Source organism: Homalodisca vitripennis, unplaced genomic scaffold, assembly GCF_021130785.1.
Source record: "Homalodisca vitripennis isolate AUS2020 unplaced genomic scaffold, UT_GWSS_2.1 ScUCBcl_67;HRSCAF=901, whole genome shotgun sequence".
In the NCBI taxonomy this organism is placed as follows: Eukaryota; Metazoa; Arthropoda; class Insecta; order Hemiptera; family Cicadellidae; genus Homalodisca; species Homalodisca vitripennis.
In genome coordinates this window covers 191,377-216,072 of record NW_025776186.1, presented here as the reverse complement: position 1 = coordinate 216,072, position 24,696 = coordinate 191,377, and the positions used below count along the sequence as shown (strand labels likewise).

Genomic DNA, 24,696 nt, shown 5'->3' with positions numbered 1-24,696 from the left:
AAAATCTTTAGAATAAATTGTGCTAGTTATGTATCGGGTTTGATAAAATACACTATTATAATGTAAACATATTTTGTTATGAATGAGGGAAACGTACTCTGACGAAATAACAAACTGATTGTGGAACAGAAAACAAATACTCTTTTTTGCAATATCCTGTATGTTCACATTTATTATAAAATATACTGTTAATTTATTGTTTTAGTAGTAATTAATGAGAGTTTTTAAAGAAAGATATTTATGATTACAATATTTTATAAATTAATTATTTTCGGTTTCTAATGTTTTCTCTTTACGAAAATATTTCACACTTTATATTAAATACAATATATACAGCTGTATATAAATGTGAGCCAATCATCGCGAATTATTTTAAAAAAAAATATCAGAATTTTGTACTACGAAATAAAGTTTTACGCAAATTACTGAACACTTTTATTAACCATTTGAAAGTCGGCTCACAGGTCTATGTTTTAGAACACAAACGTTGTCCTATTTATTGGTTGAGGTAGTATACTTTTAAAGATATGTATACGCATGTATAATGAGTACATATAGGTATATTATATAGGTATAGGTATAAATACTGTGATAGGTATATTAGTTTTACGCAAATATAGAAAAATTAGAAAAGTAATGAACGTAATACTGAGAAGTTGTGTTTTAAAAACCTGAAACTGTGCTTTTATAGTACTTGTCTCCTATTAAATCTCAAGCATCAATTATTACTTACTTTAAAATTCTCAGATTTTGTTGCGTCTTAACTACCTATTTAAAATGTGTACTGCAGACCTATCTTGCAAATTGCAGAAGGGATAAAAACAGATACAAAAAGTAAAATCGACAATAGAGGCGGTGGTGAGTATAGTTGAAGCGGCTTTAAATGTTTTTGTAGTCGAGATTCCACTTTAAGTGTGCTATTGGACTTGTCTAAAGCAATCGAATTTGTTGACCACTCCAAACTGTTCAAAAAATTTAATTATACTGCATCAGATAGATTGTAGGACTGTAGGTCCACGCCTAGTTTTGACGAGGGTGGCTAACGTAACTTTTTTCTGCTGGGTAGGCCTTTTTCCACGGGTGTAGGCATGGACTAACTGTCCTACTTTTCAAAACTAACCTGGCCGTGCCTTAAATTTTCTACCTGCACTTATTCATCATTCTGATCAGTGATGCTGCCAATGCATTCGCACAGCGTATTGTTAGGGCAGTAAATATTAACAAAGTTTACTCAAGCTATCAAGTATGAATTGGGATTCATTATCTGAGAAATTTGTCATTATCTTAATAAAATATGTAATCCTAATATTATAATGTAATATGTAATCACATTACTATGAGGAGAGACACAACCTGATTATATATCTCTAAACGTGTAATGCAGATTCACATGATATCTGCCCTACTGACCTGTCAACTATATAAATTTAGTGTCTGCAGTGTCAGCAGACCGAATATTCCGTTTGTAGCACTATGTCAGTGCTGTCACATCACTTGGAGAGTGTGATATCTTACTTATCTATCTCTAAATGTGTACTGCAGTCTCACGTTACAAGCTGCAGCAGGGATGAAGGGAGATACACTCACCTGATATCTGGCCTACAAAACTGTCCGTATGTAAATTTAGTGTCTGCAGTGTCAGCACACCGAATATTCCGTTTGTAGCACTCTGTCAGTGGTGTCAAATCACCTGGGGAATGTTATATCTTACTTATCTATCTCTAAACGTGTACTGCAGACTCACGTTACAAGCTGCAGCACTGATGAAAGGAGATACACTCACCTGATATCTGCCCCATTCACCTGTCCGCTATGTAATATACTATTCGTAATAACTGAAGTATCATTGATTTAACAGTTCACAGGACATTTGTTGTGTGTCCAGATCACTAAGATATTCTCTCTCTCTCTCTCTCTCTCTCCTCCTCTCTCTCTCTCTCTCTCTCTCTCTCTCTCTCTCTCTCTCTCTCTCTCTCTCTCTCTCTCTCTCTCTCTCTCTCTCTCCTCTCTCTCTCTCTCTCTCTCTCCTCTCTCTCTCTCTCTCTCTCTCTCTCTCTCTCTCTCTCTCTCTCTCTCTCTCTCTCTCTCTCTCTCTCTCTCTCTCTCTCTCCTCTCTCTCTCTCTCTATTTATCTATCAAGATATATATATATACACATATATGTTATATATGTATCTATATATATATATATATATATTTACCTACAAAAAACAAAGGTAGGCGTGGTTTGTTTATATAAATATGTATATATATATATATATATATATAAATGATATGGGAATGAGATTTTAAGTTAGAATAGTCACCATAATGATAAAATGGCAAACCAAGGTGGCTACTGTGATGTTAGATCATTGTTAGCAGATATAAAAATCATTGCTTTACTTAAAAAACTCTGTAAAAATTTTATTATTTCTTTTGATATGAAAGAAGGGCTTTTACAACTCTTTGGTACGCTGATAAATAGAATTACGTGTCCTTAATTCATGCGTTTCTGTAGAACGTTGTTTTGAGCAAAAATTAGACAAATAAACAAAAAAATAATTTTTAACCCATATGAATTTATGGATTGAGATCATTATTATTTTTTACATTTGGGTTGGAAGCCGTACCTTACAATAGCTAAATTTTTAACTTCGTGGTTATAAAAGTTATTTAATGATTTCAGCTCGAACGAGGTCTTCTTCTTTAGATAGTGGACGAGTGACCTGAGACACCATGCCTAGTAACTTTGAACTTAGCTTTTCACTCCTTTTGCACAATTTTTCACTGTGACTGAAGTTCATCCAACCAAAGGTTTTCTGATTCAGGGCTTGGTTCTTTTTGACGATATTAAAAAAAGTATAAACTTTGCAATCATACATAAAACGTCCATAACGCATTAATTACAAATCAATTACGAAGTATTCTACCCCTAAATATGATGATATAGAGAAATTACTTAAAAAGTGAGAAATTAAAATTCCACCTTAATACAATAAGGTAATGTCTTTAATTATACCTACAAGTGTTAATCCCTTAACTATTTCGTTGGTTAATAACTTGTTTTAATAATGCTATCAATAAGTTAGAGACTTTTCCAAAAGAATATTTTGACACAAGTAGTAATTTATAATGTATATCAAAGTAGCCACGTTAAATTCACATTTTTAAAATCTCAATAATTCCTCATCCCCGCTGTACTCTGCGCACCTGCAGCCTGTTGTGCGGAAAGAAGGGTGTTTCAGAGGGGTCGTGCTCACCAAACCGGAAATAATCCACTCTTCGCCACTCGCACCACATAACCCTATAAACATTTCCCCTCAGTTTAAAACAAGGCACCAGTTATTTAACTGAGACTGTATCGTGCATGGAATAAAAAAACATTTCCCACTTTTTGATTTATAATAAATACAATAAAATCCACACCCAAACATATAGATTTTACTTGTATTGTAATGAAAGTAGAAAATAGAAATTATAATGTAGATGGTTAATATCTGGATCCAATTCACTGCTAATTTTAAGTTGGTTACAGTCATGGTACCTATCGTTCTTGTGTGCGCTCGCGTGTGCGTGAATGAAAACGATAAACCAATGATGCTCTTATAACAATTCTTTTGGGTTATATATGACAGTTGTTTCCATTATTTTTAGGCTGGAAGACAATGTAATATCTTTGGTTCCCGATTTTGAGGTTTATAAACTGTGTAATTTTAACAGTTTTATTATTAGAGAATGTCCGTAGCAACGCCTAGGTGCCTAAGTAGATAGATCAGTTGGAGACAGTGGGCTATAATGAATTTTATTTCTGATGTGCTTCTCTGATCCATTTCTATTAAGGACTTTCAATCCACAAAAGAAGTCTTCAATATCACCATAAGAGTTTAAAATTAGATTGTTTTGAGTCTTTCGTATATTTATACTGCTAAACTTACTCAAACAATATGATTAAATATACAATTTAGCAAAACAAACAATCTAGATACTTGGGCCAAAATACACAACCCACACCACCATAAAGGTGGGGGTAATAAGATCGCCTACATTATAGCCTTATACATTATTTTCCAGAAAGTACAATTTAACATGTTCCTTTGTTAATAGCGTGATATCATAATGATATCATATCTCAATAGAGTAACTGGTCACCTGAGTTTAGTTATTCATATATTTGTATGGAAATAAAGTTGTATTTTTTTATATTGGTATTAAATATGACAGTGTATGGTAAAAGTCAAAGGTCGACCTTACTAACCTGTCACTGGCATCTGGAGAATCACTTGGTGAGGTATAAAATGACGTGACGGTATTGGATGCAAAGCGACACACACTCACACACCTATTATATACATACACACACACACACACACACACACACACACACACACATATATATATTATTACAAGTACGATTTATTTTTACCAAGCACCGCTTTTAATAATAAGGGAGTTATTGAATCTACCTTCAGTAATGAAAAATAAAATTGATAAAGTAATACAGTTTATCAATTAAATTTAAATAGTTAGTTATTATATTTTATTACTTTATACAAAATTGAGGCAAATCCCAAATCAAATATATGCCAGAAACTAATGTCACGCAGCTAATATTACAATTCATCAGTGTTTTGTACAAAAATATAGCAAAAAATAGAGACAATTAAAGTGATGTTTTCATAAACAACGTACTGGCAGTTCATAGATTTTCACCTATTAAATGTATGTGCTAATAATACAATGAATAACTTTTGTATGTGTTGATTGAAGATTTGAAAATAATTATTTACGTAACAGCAAAATGTCATGTGACTTTAAATAAAATGCTTTTAAAATTTCCAGCTCTTGATAACATGTTTGGCCATATCGTATTTTTTAGCTATAATAACTGAATATAAATACTAATTTTCTGTGAAAGTAAGAATGTGGTTCCTTTTTTGGGGTTTTTTTCGACTGTCGAGACCCCATTATCATTATAGATAAAGCACATTTCCTAAGCTATCATACAAAAACATGTAGTTCACTGTAACTAGTACATAAACCAGTACACTAAGAGGTTCAAGGTATGGCTTCAGTGAGATGCAAATCTCGTGGATCAAGGTGCAGCCTGAAATACAGATGTGAGAATTGTTTTAGTTTAATAAAAGTACCTTACTGTCTAATATGCTGCCATTATTGCAAGTTTTACTTAACATTAAACTAAGCTGTAGTGGTGTAACAATTTTCTTGTTTCGTTACTGCCGTCAATCTGCAATTTATAATGTTAATCACATGGTTCAAAAAAAAAAAAAAAAAAAAAAATCAAACCAGCCTAGTACAGTGGTAAGCATAATAGTTCTTACTTAAATTATGTTTAGTCAAGATATCTCTTTCAATTGGTATGCGTGACTTAATCTAAATAATGTATTATTTATCTCTCTAAGACTGTAAAATGTTTTTAGTGGTGAAGCAAGTAAATCAAATTTGCCTGCAAGTAAATATGAGCTGTCAAACAATAAACCTACGATGCATAATTGTCTACACTCTACAATTTCATGCTATATTATTGTATTAAATTAATAAAATAATGTTTCTATTTTAGGTGTAATGTCAAGAAGTTAAACTTGTGTGTTTTATAACCACACTTGTCTGGCGCACATAAAAATGCAGTGATCATAACCAAACCAACAGAACCTCGAAGCTAATCAGTTATCAGTCAGGCTTGGTGTAGAGGCGCGCCGCGGTGAGTGGTGTATCTGTGTTTAACCAACAATGCCAAACATCAGGCTGTCTATAGCTTTGCATAATCAACCCCCACCCACGTCTGCAACAGATCCAGGTACTGATTGAAATACAGAGGTGAGAGTTGTTTTACTTCATTTAAAATATTGTTACTGGTTAATATACTGCCTTTATTGCAAGTTTTACCAGTTTTCCTTAACAACAAAACCAAGTTGTAGTGTTGTAACTGTTTTTGACGCTTTTGTTCTATCATGTTGGTGGAGTAGATTTTTCTGGGACTATTCAGTGTAATGGTTTACTTTCATTGTTAATTGATTAAATGCAACTAAAACTGTGAAATCTTTACTAATTTCCATTGCGTGTTCCCTAAATACCGACCCAATTGTATAGCCGGCGTTGGCGTAGTGTAGCGGGTACAGTTGTTACCGCTAGACAATCGGATCAACCAACGTCGAGCGTGGCTGCTGCTTGGATGGGTGACCGTTGAGCGATCCTGTCCTTGCAAGCAGCCCGCTGCCCGCCCATTGGTGGTGGTTCGGAAGTCACATTTAAGCCGTTCGTCGCTAGGTTAAGTGTTAGAGACGACTTCTCAGCCCTAACTTAAAATATTAGCCTGGTAAAATAATAAATCTTTACATTACTTTGATTACATTTCTAGTGAGGTTACAATTCAGCCGATAAAACTTTCTACACGACACATTTTAGTAACTACCTCTCACCCTGGTTGTAGAAATTTAGTAAATAGTATTTGGATTATTATCAATTTGAAATTTTCCTTTTAGTTATCAATTTTCTTATCACATAAAAATTTACATAGGCTATTCCCCACTCCATTACGCTTCGCACTTAAAAAGTACTTGTATTCTTGAATAGGTTTTTATAAATTAATTTACATAATTAAATATTTATACAGCCTCATCTTCCTACGACTACAAGAGTGGTACTCTGTGTTGTATCATTGTTAAGGAACTCAACATTAATGGAAAACTTTGGTATTCATTAGTTCTTAGATTTTAAGAGCATACAGAGTGATAAACACCACAATATTTTATTACTATTATTTGCAACTGAGTTGTGTTGTTCAAAAACGGAACTCACAGCTAACATTCTATCATTATAATTATATACTCATTATATACCCAACATGCTACATCTTAGAACAGATTGAATATTAAGGTTACAATTATTAATAGTGAAAAATCCAGAGCTGAATATGTATTACTTTTGCAAAAATAATTACACCGAAAAGATTATTCATAGATAAAACTTTCACGATTATAACGTTGCATCGACAATAAAACAATAATATTGACGAAATAAATCTCGCCATTTCTGTGAAAACCTAATGAGAAAGGATTAAACGTTTATGGCATTTGAAAACTAATCCAACAAGTGACCAACTGTAACTGAATTTAGTCCAACTCAATTAAATAGGTGATATCGAATCTGTATATTTATGAAATAGGGATAACGCACTTCAAAGGTAAAATCTATTTAATGCTATTATATTATAAGACTGAAAGCTTTTGTTTCAACACTGTTGTGTGTTGCAGATTGTACGTATTTTGTGGCTAGCTTTTCAGTTCTCTTTATACCATCTAATAGGAATTAAATATATTTAACTTGCTAATAAATAATGAACCTGTTACATAATCTACCCTGTGGATTTTGTTTTCCACCACTATGTTGGAAATAAAGTTTAACTGTTAAACTGAGGACTAACTGGTATAATATGTTAATTGGAGAATAATTTGATCGTAAATCTACGAGACCACCAGACTGCATCGTGCAACATTTTAGTGCATAAAATAATGTGTATATGCTTACATCTTGAAAACAGCCTAACTCGTCATAGAGGCTATAATTTCACTGGTAATTATACCAGGTTTTATTATTGCAAAAATTCCTACGGGAATCGATAAAAAAGATCTATAAACACTGTATTACTTTACATAAAAATTTCGCCATAAATTTCTTAAATTCGCAATATTGTAAATGATAATCTCTAAAATTATTAGTAGTATAGCCTCAGCAATTGATTAATGCAATAAAATAAGTAAAAATATAACACTTTTCAGAAGAGTAAAAAGGATCAGCTAGTGACCTATGTTTTTTGGAATTTGCTTCCTTTACGTATGCAATGCATAAGTAAGTGCGAGGTAGTTATTTCACTAATTTATTAACATATGTTCACTCTACCAAAACGTAGTATCATCGATGTATCTATGGAAACACGCCATTTTTTAAAGACAAACAAAATCATAGGTCAGAATATAAATACTAAATCTAAACTTCATTCAAATTACATTGTTCTTTGCATGCAAGAACTTAAACTATCCATACTGATATTAAACTCCGTTGTCATAGCAACACAGCGGTACGAGGATAAACATATAAATAAGGGTTTGATACAATGTGACACTTCTAATTAACTAAAAATATATACTTCACATGCTTTTAGAATCCGCTGACTATAAATTATTTATTCTTGCTAAACTCATTCGCGGGAGTTTTCTTTATAATAGCGTAACAATGCTTGGGGTACCTAATTATGTGTGCAACTAGTATTAGGAGTATTTCTAGTAATAGGAATAGACGAGAACTTCATTCTAAACTGACGCTAGTCCCAGGTCCAATCGTTAAGAGGTATTGGAATAAGAGGTAACATGGGAAAGAGTTTCAAATTATCCGTAAGAGGTTCTAATTAGTCGATAACCCAGTAGTTCATTTTGTACATTAGCGCCAATCCCATCCAAACCGCTACCGTACTGGCATAATGATAGTTCAGTAAGTTAGAACGTTAAGGCAACCGTCGAAGCTTAGTGTGCATAGAGGCAACCCCTATCAGTATAATGTAATACATACGCCAAACAGTCTTTATTCTCGTTAGAAGTTTGATAATTAAAATATAGGGTGTTAGAAATATCCCGCACGGGCATCATAATTCCGGAGAGATTTTACAGGTAAAGCAATGAAACTTGGCACATCATTACTCTACCTAAAAATGCACTTTTTGCAGTTAATAACATTGTTTTGTCATTTAAGGAGGATGGCCGGCAAGGAGTGAGAAGGAAATCTTAAATATGAGCATAGTTTGAGTAGTACATAACATTAAATATATACAGGGTGTCTAAAAAGTCCCAGGTCGGTTAAATATTTTTCAAAATATTTAAAATAGAGCTACAAAACCTTACACAAAGTTACTGAACATAAAAATCTATTTTATCACATATTCAGTGATCCTCTACTTCCTCAGGGGGGCGGCCCGCTAGGAGTCAGAAGAAAATCTTAAATGTAAGCATAGGTTTATATGCATATCAAATAAAAGTTCTTTATTATTAGAGTACAGAGCCGTAAATCCGACCTCAAACGGATAACCGAGTTAAAAATTGACAGTCCGTTCAAAGATGGCTAGAGTTTGCAACTTAAGTTAATGTACAAAATACACTGATGAGCTTTTTGATTTTAACTTTACTAACCCAAAACTGTTTACAATTAATTGCTGTTGTAGAATAATAAGTTTAATTATTTGCAATGATTTAGGCATTAGAAGATTACTACTTACAGAGAGCCGTTTCACAACAGATGCTCGAAGTGTCCGCCTTCTGTTGTTTGACAGTGAGCTAATCGGTGATAAAAGGCCTCCACAGCGTGTTGTAGTCCTGTTTCCTCACGTTGCAAACAACCACTTTCTTCTAACATCCTGTTCCTCAATTCTTCCAAATCCCATGGTTTTCTTTTATAAACCCTATCTTTAAGATAACCCCAGAAAAAGAAATCCAAATGAGTTAAGTCGGGGGAACGAGCGAGTCATTCAATGGACTTTTTGGACAACCTGTATATTAGTAGAATCCTCTTTAAAAAGTTACGCTGGTTTAAATTTAGAAGCATTAACAATATAGGTCCTCTTTTAGATGGCTTAATATTCTTGTTTTGGCGCACTTTTGGAAGGTTAAGCTTAGTAAATGAATACTGGACTTAAAAAATTGTTTATACGTCAGATAGTGACTCTTCACAACCGAATGAGAATACTTTGCAAGGAAATCGGCAAAATAATTTAACATACGTATAGCTCACGATATACATAGTTTTACAATGTAATGTAATATGTACATCAAATAAACCCCAATGTTTAACCTAAAATAAAAAACTTTCTATTGTTATTACTGACACCAGGTATTTACCTTTATAATTACTGATAAACCACCAACAATGATTTTTTACACCCTTTATATGTATTGATTTAAATTATAATAAATTCAACATGATTAGGTTAAGGAGTGTTATATTGTATAGAAAAAAATAATAGGCAGTCACAGACTTTCTTTAAAAATATTTACATTTCTTAAACATTCACGTTTATGTTTGACATAACTATATAAAAAAAAACATATTAAACTATAATATTAATAATACGAAGTAGCAAGAATGTGTTAAAATAAATAGATATCAGAAAATATGTGTATTAAACATATAAAATTAGTTTATGTATTTTTGGTTTTTAATGAAGTTATGAAAGCTATATTATCAAAAAAAGCCGTTGAAGATTGGTCTCCACGATCCATACACTAATAAGTATTCAAGTACTTATGTGAATGTCAGTGCATCATAGAAATTTCTGCAATAACGTTTAGAATTGTACTAGTATTTGATTAATTCGTACATTTATACTCTATATTTCCCACGTTTGACTATTTATTGAGATGAACATATCTACATTGAGAATGTTATGAATGAAATTTTTCAATAAATTCATGATACAAGAATACAAATGTGTAGTCACTCCATCTCAATCATAACGAAAGAATATTTTGCATTCTTTAGTCTATTGTACAGAGTGGCTTTTATAAATAGACCACAATGTGATCTTGGAAATTAGTCTGAAACATTTTCTTTTTTAGAGGCATATAAGAATATATTTTTAAAACTACCGAAATATGGGTTTTGTAAACGAATATCATGTATTTTATTTGTATTTTTACTATAAAAAGAATTTTTTTTACTTTTTCACTGTTGGCCTTTCGTACTTATTTTCAGTGAATACGAATATATGAGAGATATAATAAGTGTTAAGATACAATTTCCAGTTTAATATTGACACGTTTGGATTTTCCAAAATTATGACCCCGACAAACTAAAACTACAATATTCCAAAAACTTGTTTTTTTTTTTTTAATTTACTAAAATATAGCTTTTCAGAATGATGTGCTGGGTTGTCCAAGATGTGTGGTGACGTTGGCACAGCTTGTCTGGTCAGATGATGGAAGATTTTGTGTGTCTGTGTGTGTGTGTGTGTGTGTGTGTGTTTTGTGTTTGTGTGATGTACACATGGGCTTAGACCTTGTGAAATACGATCACTGCCTATTTTTAAATACGCAGGCATAAATTGGTACAAAGGCAGTACTTATACATAAATATCTGACTTGGTTAGACCGTCTTAACCCAAAAAACGTTTCAAGATGGCGGCCATTCATATTCAATCAAAAATCTTTAACTCAAATAATTCACAAAATGGACCCAAACACTTGATGCTTTAAATATATTACGTAGTTATAAGCAGCTCTTAATCTTTAAAATTTTTAAAAATCTCTTAGGTTTAAATATAGCGGCCGTTGATTTGAAATGGAAAAAAAATCAATTATTATAGATTATAGAAGAATCTAAAAAGTTTCTCATGTCATCTGCAGTAATTTTTGTTAACACGTGTTGTGATATTACATCCAGATAGTGGGCGTATAAAGCTTTTACTAGTATAACTCGTACAGGATTTTTGTTTTATTTACAGTTCAGGTAAAAAACAAAACGCCAGTAGAAAAGTCTTTTTGAAAAATTAAAAGAGAGACATTACAAAGGACATCTTAAAACAAGGAATGTCGTTGACGGATGTTGAAAAAAACTTTTTTGTGGATGGATGATACATATTTTTTATAAAACAGTTTTATGACAACATAAGACAAACAGAAAAAAGTTTGCTGTCAAAAGCACCCGGCTGCAGTCATTGTGTCAAAGGGAAAGAACAGATGACGATAGGGAATGTTTCAACTGTGAGTCGTGCGATTTATGTTACTCGCAACCGTAAGAACATGAGGAATAATAGCATGGATAAAACTATATACATTAGTTTAACGTGTATTCATTAATTAATAACTTGTTCACATTAATTACAAGATCCTAACAAAATATTGTATTTTCGACGGATTTTATTTTAAATTTGCGACATAACTCATCATATAAATACCCACCAGAGACAAAATATCGCTTTGTGGTTTTGTACACCAATTTAACATTCATCTTGTCAGCATTCTGTTGAATACTCCCTATAAAATTATATGTGTGATTATAAATTTAGATGTAAGAAATTCTAGAATTGTAATTCACTATTAATGTAGGCAATCTTTATTTTTACCTACACTTCAAACACTGTAGTAAAACTACATCGAGTTGTCTATAAGAATAGTTTTTAAACGCCAAACACGTGTATGTTTTTTTTTTACAGTTAGCCATGTGAGATTAGTACGCATCTCAACCTTGTTTTTCTCTTAATTTTTATACATTTTCAATTGTTATCAATGAAATTTTATTATATTTTTCTCCAATTAATATAAAATATTTAAAAATGTATAAGTGCTAAAAATATTACGTAATAATTAAAAAATATTATATCTATATTATACTTGTATTATTATTAAATCGTTAATAATAATCATTAATAAATCATTATTAAAATGTTATATTTATAAGAAATATAAAATTAAAATTGATTATATTATATCCTTGCTCCTATAGAGCTAAATATAATCCAAATGGCTACCAATAAATTCGCCCTTTAAATGGCCTTGATTTATAAATAACATATCTCTCATTTGTGTGCGTATTATTGTTTATGTACAAGAGTCACGTACAAAAAAAGTTTTCAGCTGGATAATTTTTACTATTCAATCATTTGTATAATCACGAAAATGAGAATACTGATACCTTAGACCAGTAATTAAATTTATTGTAAATCTAATTAAACACTCTATATAATGTGCTTTGTTACATCATTAATATTTATGTTTTTGTTATATGAAGCAATATTTCCTTCATTTGGTAAAAACTTAAATGTATTGTATTTATTTACGTGTGAGTCTTTCCTGTAAATATTTTGGTTAGGTTAGTATCTACTGGCATAGGCGTCGCCCAGTAGGGATCACTTCTGGCTGGTTTACATCTTCCAGTTGAATCCACCACTGGCCACAGCAAAAACATTATGTGTCACTTAAATTTGGGCAACCTTATGGATTTCCAGGAGCGGCACACCACTAACCGCAAATGTGAGATTCTGGGGTTCGTGGGCAATTCGATAGGTCTAGTCTACTGCGGGAGATAACTGTTGGAGTTGGTGGGGTTTGTTCCTTAATCTCAGAGGTTTTTGCTAACCTCAACAAGGGTGTGTCATTCCTTGCATACTTTGACTGGAGAGCCTGGTTCAGAGCTAACGTTCTCTTCTTCTGGGGAGACATGACTTTGAGATTTAGTGCCCTAATTCTTCCTCATGGATCACGATAGGAGGCGGCCCCTACTCCCTAACCTTACCCATCCTGAATATCCTGTCACTTAGGAAGCAGCGCCAAGGTTCTTACAGGACTAAGTGCAATTTATAAGCTTTTTTTCTAAGAGAAAAAAAAGAAAAACATCGACTGACATAAATCATTATTATGTGAAAAGAAAGTCCCTAAATGAAATAATACATATATAGAGAAGCTGGAGTTAAAAGCTATCGTATTATTACTTTTACATCAATAATTATACAGATTTATATATCAATTTACTGAATTAATACATTGATATATGTTTGTACTTTGTTATTTTCAACTTCTTGTCCGTACACGATCTTCTAAGGATATTATAAATAGATAGCTAACCTATAATTTATAACACGTGGTATATATTTATACACATATACAGGATTTTGTACTATTTTAGATAATGAGTTTTAGAAATATTTTGGAATTAATGCATAGAATATTGATCACGTACTTTAAAGTATGTTTTCGCATAGTGTAGATTATACATTTTGTGGTAGTGTAGTTTTACAGAAAGAAACCCCTAACGAGGACTTTTATTTAGTTTTTAGAGTGATAATATCTTCATGCTAAAGCCCCCAGTTCTGAGATTTTTTTCAAAAGACCCTTTTTACCAGTTATCTATTAAAATATTATCGACTGGGAACTCAATTCAGCCATCTTTACCAACTAATCGAGATCGCCTTGGATAAAATCTACCGCTTATAATACTTCCATCATTCTTGAACTTTACTGTACTTGTGATTTTAATGATCAATATACTTAGCATCCAGCTTTGATAGAGCTGTTCATTACTCAAGTTTGAATTCATAAATCGTTTACCCATTGTGGGAGTTACCCTTAGCAACCAAACTTTCACGACCTAGATATCTTCGCCATAAATTGTGTTCCATGTGCAGCATCCACATGCTACGCAGACTATTTAAAATGTATTTATTAAATATTGATGTAAGAAATTATATGCAAAAATATTTTAGAATTTAATAGTGATATCAAATTATTGGTAAAATAAATTGTGTAATTTCTCAAGAAAGGGTCTGCGGATCTAGGCTAGGGGGGTTTTCTGGTAGTCTGATTTGTGAACGAGTATACAATCAGAGTTAACTTTGTTCTCTCTAACATTGTGGTTGGATAGTTGAAGGCCAATGAAAGGCGTCGCTTATAGTTAACTGGTTAATAGAAAGGGTTCGGTATAAATACCCAGGACACACACTTTTTTTCAGCTTCTTTTTTGCAGCATTTGTTGAGGTTATTTGATAGTTTTTTTTCACTAAAAGTTTTCTCACACAGTCTGCGCGGGATATTGCATAAGTAGCTATTTTTTAGTTAATTAACGATTTTTTGAGTTCAGTAGTCTAGTATAGTTCAGATTCTTCACTTTTAATATTATATGTAAGTTACTGGTAAAAGCAGTTTAGTATTGAACCGTCGGAATAATTTTAATATTTCAAGAAATTCAAGAATTTTTCAGGAAGCTTATAGATGAGTTTTATTTAACCTCATTTATAATAGATAAAAGTATATTTTATTTTAATTTAAAGTATAAAATTTATTTTAATTGAGTTACCTTAATTAATTTTATTCTACTAGTAAGAAGAAAACCTTTTTTGAGAAAATGTTTAAAACAAATGTACAACAATTATTATTTTAAGTCTAAAAATACTGAATTACTACTTAATAAACGATTTTTAATGTGATTTTAGAGAGTATTCTGCTCTCTATATACCTTAACGAATATAATTAATTACTTAATTTTTAAAGAAGATAATTAAGTGCGGTTGATTTACTCAAAGAATTATGTGAAGCACTTTTGTGAAACTTACAGATCTCTTCATATAACCTCTAAATGAAGACATTTTATGTATTATATTATTAATTTAGTACTAAATTTACTCATTATAAATGATGAAAACTTGTCAATATTTCCAAAATTTACAAAAACATAACATTGAGTGATTACCTTATGATCTATAGCTTGTTGCATGTGTCAAATAATACATGAGTTATATTAAAATTATTCTTAAATAATATTATTTAAAGTATTACATTTCAATCCAGTAGTACTTAAACATAAATTCATTAATGAAATAAATACTAAACACGTTGGAGTTGAAATTTATACAAATATGTTTTAATATATGTTAAATCGAATACAGTATATCATTGGTAATAAATAATAAATCATTTTTACGAATAAAACTTCATTTTTTATAACAATTTTAATTGTTTGTTTTCAAAGCATACTAGTACTTACGTTAACAATGAGAATGAAAGAGATATATTTCTATTTCAGGATGTAGAAAATTTACATTTTTATTACCACATAATAACTCTGCACCGTGTTTGTTTATGCAGTACCAGAACCATGAGGAACAATAACGGTGGACTTGGCTAAAACAAACAGCCTCTAGCAATATGAATGACCGCCAGAAATATATTAGTATACTTTTTATTTGTACGATCTTATTATTAATGTTTTTACATGCTAGTATATCTTTCAGGTCGATTGTGTATAAATACGTTGTAATGTTTATCAGGTCAATAAATTTTAATGGTTTAATATTTTTATATTTTTATAATTTTTTAATGAAAATTCTCTAATCTAAAACTCCTCAAATAATTTCAATCTTGAATATAAACAAGCAAGAAGATCACAACAACACTTGTCGGAACAGTGTTAACGTTTTATCAAATTTGTTATTATGAAACACGTCTTATTTTTGAAATGTCCAGTGGACATTCAGATGGACAGACAATCATGCAAAAAAGTTTAACACGAAAATGGCAAATCGTACTACTCTTTCTTGTAGATATAAAGTTTCATGCAAAATTTACGATTCATATGAAATCTTCCTTTACATATGATGGCACATGATACATTCAGACCTTGGTTCTTAAATTGGGATTCATATCGGTGCTTAAATGACAAAAGTCTATACACTGTCCCTACAAAATGATGTATATATTGGGATAGTTAAACTATATGTTTCAATAGGTCAAATAGTAAATCTTTCTTATGATTGAACTCAGGTCGTTTAAGAATGTATTTATTCTATAATTATGTCGCTATATTTATTACGGTTATAATATATATTTTAGTGTTTCCTGTCCTTTACTGGCATTGTGAACTAAAAACTTTCAAAAATTATATAGTTGGCCAATGCTGTGATAGTTATTTAAAATTTAAAATAAAAAATTAAAAGGATCGGAGTAAAAAATTAAAATGTAAATAACAATTTTAAATACTTTGGAACACACTATTAGGTTTTCAATAATTTATTCCCAGCTCTCCCTTTTTAGAAGAAATCAATGTATTGATTCATTACATCACCTAGAACTCTTAAAGGAATTTAGCTGTATAAAAGCAACGCTTAAAGAAGGTGAGAAGGAACTGTGGTTGTTGTGAAAGTGGAAACCTCCCGAGACACGCTTAAGAGTAAGAGGGTTGTTTTGTGTGGTCGAGGGAGTGAACCTCTCAGTACTAATGGATGTTTTATCTTTAAACTCAAGTATGTCTGTGTATTGCTCTTGGCATTGCTTGTTTCAACGTCTAAATATATGGAGTTGATATTTGAACAGTAAGATATGCTTGTAGTAATACTAAATAGTTTCTAAAACAATAGCTTTCCAAATAAAGAGAAACGTTTATAATATTTGTAATACATATTTGATATTGAATTATATATAAATATAATAATTATTATAATCGAAGAATATAAGGGAACATTTGTTCATGCATTTTTCATTATGTACTTTCAATGATGTGTAAAATCCATCTTATAGTGGAACATAAAATTATTACATTTTTTGTACATTTCGTTCATTTGCAATGATCACTAATCTTTAAATATTAAAGTAATAAATATTTTTAAACTTTCATTATTATAGTTTACATAAGGTTCTACAATTTTGTAAGTATTTATTTTACTACAATATTGCCTTTCTGAAATAATTACTTCGTTTTCGTTGTAACTATATCATAAAAATGTACTTATAGATTTATAATAACTGAATAAAAAATTAAACTTCTTAAATAAGATATTCTTACGTGCAAGTACCTCACTATCCAGTTTTTAAATTGAAGCGTAACAAAATGATGAAAATAATCACTGTATAACACTACTATATTAGAGAAGAGTTTCATTATTATTATTTTTTATCATCATTATTTTTCCTTATTATGTATAATATGAACTATATATATTTAAAGTAATAAATATTTTTAAACTTTCATTATTATAGTTTACATAAGGTTCTAAAATTTTGTAAGTATTTATTTTACTACAATATTGCCTTTCTGAAATAATTACTTCGTTTTCGTTGTAACTATATCATAAAAATGTACTTATAGATTTATAATAACTGAAATAAAAAATTAAACTTCTTAAATAAGATATTCTTACGTGCAAGTACCTCACCATCCAGTTTTTAAATTGAAGCGTAACAAAATGATGAAAATAATCACTGTATAACACTACTATATTAGAGAAGAGTTTCATTATTATTATTTTTATCATCATTATTTTCCTTATTATGTATAATATGAACTATATATAATAAATCGAACTACATAATAAATATGAACTATATATCGTGTTTGACTTTTAATTTCTCCTTACAGATTTTTCTTTAACGTCAACTTTTGTAAGTGAAATCAGATGTTTATATAACGGTTTGTTTACGTTTCGTAAAGCTGTCATTCTGCCTAGAAGGCATGCGGAAAACATATGCATGAGTGATGAGAAACGAAGCTTTTCCCCGTGCAAAACATACATCCATAGCCCGCCAGAAGAAATAGTCACTTCGACAAGTAGCTACTGTAACCTCTAACCAGCACGCAAGGAACCACACTGAATAGAGAAACGCCCTGATCAAAATGAACGCGGTAGTCCTGCTCCTCGTGGCTACAGAGCAAACAATCGTGACGTTCCGTTTGAGGCGCTCTGCATTTACCTTGAATAGAAAATGTTGTATTCTTCACCTACGTAGTAATTTGACCAAATAAAATCCAATAACTCTAGTGATTAACTTAATCTAACAGTATGGGTGGTCAAGGAATTGATGATCCCTACGGTACATCATATTTTAAAATGATTTATTTTTATGAAATGCCCGAGACGTGTAGATGAACTTGTTGATGATCCTTACCGAGGTACGATTTCAGCCACGAGAAGGGTGTGCTAGAATGCTAGAACCATGTAAAGTGGAAATCAAAAATGTGGCGAACCAAACGCCTTAAGTAGTATGAGCGCTAAGCACTGATATTCGGATGTTAAGTTATTAAGTGGCTTCGTACATTTTTATACTACTTTTTAAAAGCCAAAATAGTTGTTACACATAATACTAAGTTCGTCAAGAAAGAAAAGAATCCTGGCTTGAAAAATGCCTCAAATACTTTACTGACTAATAAAATTGCAATAGCTACAGTATTTGGAAAATTGTTATCACCTTTTTTGAATCATGGGATGATCTTGGCGTTATTCAGATTGTATTCGTTATTGCTAGTGGTTTGCGAATTGTGTAGGAACTGTGCTTAAGAAGCCATCCATACACTCCATATACTTTGTGTTGAATATTTAGGCTTTAGTCTTGAATCATCGCAGCCACTACTGACGTTAACATCAATGAAGCTGGAAGGCTACAGGGCTTCATGCAGTTAAAAGCTCATCGCTGCAGAATTAATAAAGTTATTCAACATGCCGGTAATGAAATGATGTTCATCTAGAGTGAGTTATGTAGGAAAGATTGTGCTTTGTATTTTTGTTTATTTTTGATCATACTGCAAGTAGTTTATGGCTTTTTTACTAAAACTATTACTTTTTACTTTGTCAGGATAGTCGCCTTGTCATGTTTTAGTACTTTTATAAAAATCTAGAAACGTTTATATTTAAAATACCGATATATTTAAATATAATAGAAACCTTTTACACTTTTTACACAACTAATAATAAAAATCTAATCCGCTGTTTGGATTAAATTTCACCGATTAAAAAGATGAATATCCAATTTGATGGCAGTTTTTCTCTTAATTTGTACTTGGTGTTACAAAACTAGCCTACAAAATTGAGTTTTCCCGTACGCATGTTCCTTCTAATTTAACTGGAAGCCACATATGTGATTTGTCACAATTTAATCCAAGTAAATAACCTCAAAAAAGCTTAAAAAAATGTCAAAATAAGCTAAATTTTTATAGTAACTTTAAAATATAATTTAATTAAAAGTATTTTAGTACTACTGTTTTCTCCATGAAATAAGTTTTCAACACTGTAAATTTTCTAAACGTGGATATATTTTAACGTGCGGTAATTATTATACTAACGTAATTTTTTGAATGTGGATATAAAAGGCGGTGAACTATAGTAACGTAATAACAGTTGACCTACTTTAGAGTTATACGAGACACCACACAATCAAAGGTGTGAAGGCGTAACCTATTTATACGAGTAAGCCAACCCTTCCTTGTTTAAAACCAAATACTCGTTTGAAATATTCAGTGAAGGACGGTGAGCTGGCTAATTATCATGATTTAACTCCTAATAGCCTTCTGCAAGCTACTTTTTTACTTACCTCAGCTTGATACATTTTCTTTCAATTATTTCCACAATACAGTTTTCAAACACATTTTATCATATTGTAGTAATATAAAGCTTACACCTTTTAGGTACAATATTATTTAATCTCAAAAAAGATTAAATTGCATGTATGAAAAAGTTTTATTCTTAAAAACTTATACTTTAATCGTCAGTTTCAGATATATTAATTGTTTTATACAAAAATACAAAATTTTATAAGGAGCTAGCCGCTATTTTGTATTAAAAAACTAATATCTCTTAAACTAGTTAAGCTAATGAAATCAGATTTTGTATACTCATGAAATAGATTTGCATGAATGAAATAAAAATAATTGTCATTTTCTTTAATATTAAAACATTGGCCTCTATTGAAAATTATTAACTATCAAATACAAAAAAAATTACGATTATAAGAAATTGACTAGACACCAACTATTTGATCAGTCTTATTTAAACTACAAGAGTACTTGTTTTATCGATATTCGTCAACGCCTAAGCGAGTACGACCACTTAAAAGGTACGCTTGAACAAGCTTGGAGGGCTAAACATGTCATAGTTGAGATGTATCAGTTCATGGATGTCGACAGGAGGCGGCCCCTACCCCCCATCCTTACCCACCCAGAATATCCCATCAGTCCGGAACAGCTCAAACGTTCTTATAGGACCAATCAATCAAACTTTATTGCAAAGACATGGTTTACACGTAAAGCAACAGTCAATATTAAAAGTTCAAAGCTAAAGTTTTGTGCATTCTCCCCACATCAATTATATCAATTCTATTGTAGCAATAGGAGAGGCTTCTTAGGGTGACTGTATATAATATTATTTAAATAAGTTTTTCCAATATATACTATGATATTTACAAATTATGAAAACATGTATAAAAACGAAATAAATTTTCATTCCAAAATAAGTTTACTTTCTGGTAAAATTAAAAAAATGTTTCTGATATACGTTTTGGTGAGCACTATTGAAAACAATTATCTTACCACATTGCCTTATCATTCATGAAAACACTAATATTCTTTATTATTTACATTTACCGTAAATAATAACTTGAATGATAAAAATATCTGTTACAATTAATTTTTCTTTTAAAGAACAGAATAATAGAATCAATATTTCTTTACGATGTAAAATAATGAGGTTAACTGATATAAATATTACTGTTTATAAACATTTCGCTGCGTTGAAATTATAAAATGGTACACCAATATTATAATGTTATATAACATTCAGCTATGTCTCATTAAGGTAGAGGAAAGTACCCAAATACGGACCCCTGCCTTAATGTGGACCCCCATGGTTATTGTCTCTGATGAGTGCTGAAACCTAGCAACAAACAGTTTTAAATACTAGTGCAAGGTTCCACCACAAAGTAGAAGAGCGCTAGCGTCACCTGCTCCAGTTGCTTTCTTGACAGTCGGGCCATTATTTTTGCAATACTAAAAGTTTTTGTGAGTGCTCAGTTTTTTTTAGTTGGACGCGATAAGTGACAGGTAAGCCTTACAACCCTTATATATTCTTAAATGGTAATGTTGAAGGAATCACGTAACCATGTAATTATTTCCATGGGATATTTTTTTAATTAAATATGGCGTTTTAAAAATTCAGAAATGAGGTGCCTAAAACGGACCCCCAACAGTTGCCTAAACTGGACCCCCTGCATAACGTGTGATATTTTATTTAAAAATAGGCCTAGTTATTTTTTCCAGATTATATTCCTTATTGTATTGTTTTCAGATTAAAAAGAAGAATGGGGAAAATAGCCCAGCGAAAATGGAATGAATCTGACATGATAAAAGCAATAGACGCAGTTCGTAAAAAAATATGGGATGGAAAAAGGCTAGTAAACACTTCAATGTGCCCAAAACTACTCTTATAAGATTATCTAATGTTAAGTACGGCACATCTGAAGAGGCAGTAAAAGTAAAGAGGGGTAGGCCAACTGTTTTGAGTAAAGATATTGAAGAGGAGCTAGTTACTTACTGTCTTGCGATGGAGGCATCATTTTTTGGTCTTACTCGTGCTGATCTCCGAAGAATCGCTGTCCAATTGGCAGAAAGAAATCAAATCGCACACCCTTTCAAAAATGAAATTGCAGGGAAAAAATGGGTACGTCTTTTCTTACAAAGGCACAAGTCTAAGTTATCAGAAAGAAAGCCAACTGGGACTTCTTATAGCAGGGCTCTTGGGTTTAGCAAGGAAAATGTTGAGATGTTTTTTGGCCTTTTGGATGAAGTTTATGAGAAGGAAAAATTTACTCCTGATAGAATTTATAATGTTGACGAGAGCGGAATAACCGTTGTTCAATCAAAAGTAGCAAAGGTTGTAGGTCTAAGGGGGAAAAAACAGGTTGCTTCCTTGACTTCAGGAGAGCGTGGAGCCCTAATCACTGTTGTAGCTTGCATGAGTGCTAGTGGTTCTTTTGTGCCCCCGTTGGTAGTTTTCCCTAGAAAAAACATGAGTGAACAACTTACAAAAGGAGCTCCAGCTGGAACTATCTTTTCCACACATCCTTCAGGATGGATTCAGACAAATTTCTTTCACAGAGTGGTTTCGACATTTCATTAAGTTCTCCAATCCCACCAAAGAAAAACCTGTGCTCTTGTTGCTGGATGGGCACTTTAGCCACACCCAAAACATAGATTTAATTGACCTGGCAAAAGAAAATCATGTGACCATTCTTTCTCTGCCTCCCCACTGCTCTCATAAACTCCAGCCGTTGGACAAGACCTTCATGGGTCCTCTGAAAATCCATTACAGTGATGAAATAAGACAGTGGCTCAGAATTAACCAACGTCCTGTCACCGCGCGTTTGATGTGATGGAGTTATTTGGTAAAGCTTACATCAAATGTCAGAGAGTTGAAGTAGCGATCAATGGTTTTAAAGTAACTGGGATATGGCCATTGAACAAAGCAATATTCTCGGACGCTGAATACATAGAAGAAGCTAACAAACAAAGAGATTCCTCTTTTTATGAAGCTGTATTGAAGAAAAATAAACCTAAAGGCACAAACCTAAGCCCACCAATAAATCAGAACCAAAGTACTTACTTCGAATGAACAAGGTGGTTTTCAAGAGATCGATTTAAATAGGCCATCAGCATCAACAAGTTCAGTAGTTGGTTATCTTCCTTTGCCGGATGAAGAACTCGAGATGAGCCCTGCCACATCTTGTCAGATCAGCCCATTTGACATAACCCCACTTCCACAAGTCAAGAAAAGAACGTCAAATAGAGGACGAAAAGCCTGCAAGTCTACAGTCATTACTTCTACTCCTTATAAAACTCAATTAGAGGAGGCCAAAAAAGCTAAAGAAGAGAAGGAAGCACAGCAAAAGGCAAAGAACCGTATTACTGGAGGATGTCGGGGGAACCGGAAGAAAGGAAAACAACTGGTTAAGAAACGTCTTTCTTTTGATGAACGGGATGAAAAAGTATCCGGCAGTGAAGCAGATGAGAGTGTCTCATCAGGAAATTCAGAACTCGAGGTACCTCCTGGTGTAATTCCAGCCAAAGAAGACGACGCGGCTTGTATGTTTTGCGACAGAAAGTTTTCAGAGGACAATAAAGGAGAACTCTGGGTAATGTGTATCATGTGTTCTATGTGGGCCCATGTAGATTGCGCAGGAGCTGATAAGGACATTTATATCTGTGATTTTTGCCTTTAATAATCTACAACCTATTCACTGAACCCAATGTACATTTCCCAACCTTGAATTTTCACATTTTCAATTTTCTACGTTAAAAAAATGTTCAAATAAAAAAACTTTTCTGTCAAACCGTTTTGCAATTGATTTTCAGTTTTATTCCCTTTCCTAGTTCAGTAAATTAAGTTTTTTTGTCATTTTACCCAGGGGTCCAGTTTAGGCAACCTTTTTGAAATTCACTGAAGTGTAAGGTTTACAAATTTTTGTATTTACTCCTGTAACTTATATATATTTTTGGCATAAATAAATTACAAATAGTACACGACATAGTAAAGTAAATATTACATAGTTTTAAAACAGGTTTTTTCAATAATTTATATATTTTATAATATAAAAACAAAATGGGGGTCCGAATTTGGGCACTTTCCTCTATAGGTACGCTTTTTTAATGATATCGTAAGCACAGATAGACAGACATAAATTTCGCCAGACTCTAAAGTGATAAATTGAACTAATGGGTAACAAAAGACCTCATATTGAAAGACAATTAAGAATAAAAAGGACGTAACGATTTATAAACAGGAAATTATTCAATCAAATGTCAGTTTGTCAATAAACTAGGTATTTATAGAGTGTTGCGTGACGAGACTTTAACTAGTTGCCGAGGTCTTGTCCGCCATATTGATTTCTTTGGCATAAAAGTCCATAGCTGCTAGTGCTACCTCTCTTTACCTGGCAAACTGTTACATTTAAGATTTATATTCAGTAGGCCTACTAAATCATGTTTTGAGTTTCATTAGTTTCTTAACGTTTCCTTTACTTTTAAACTTATTCATGATTATAATGTAAACCATTTCACTCTACCGGACAGGTCATTTTGTCAAGTAAATCTTGTCCGGTATTTTTTCTGCGTAATGAATTATTTTTATTATTAATTTACATAATACATGCTATTACAAGGACTTAGTATATATTTTATTTACACAAATGTTCAAAATTGTGATTATTGTTTATGACGTGAAATATAAGTCTCTAGGTGTCATCGTTCATAGATTGAGCCAAATGTTACATGATAATTGTAAAATATATTAATAATAATGTGGGTGAATAAAAACTGTGATTTTAGGTCTATACATAGAGTAAACTACTGAAGTACAAAGAGCTCGTAAACGCAGATTGCCAATGGGACAAATTATCGTTTCGGTGA

At 31.8% G+C, this 24,696-nt stretch overlaps 1 protein-coding gene across 1 annotated transcript; it reads left to right on the top strand.

Annotated features, from left to right (window-relative positions):
- Window positions 1-21,667: 21,667 nt before the first annotated feature.
- Window positions 21,668-22,664, top strand: LOC124370228. Its single transcript, XM_046828518.1, has 2 exons — window positions 21,668-22,279; window positions 22,362-22,664. Exons 1-2 carry the CDS (start codon window positions 21,668-21,670, stop codon window positions 22,662-22,664), a joined length of 915 nt encoding a protein of 304 aa, XP_046684474.1.
- Window positions 22,665-24,696: the final 2,032 nt, after the last annotated feature.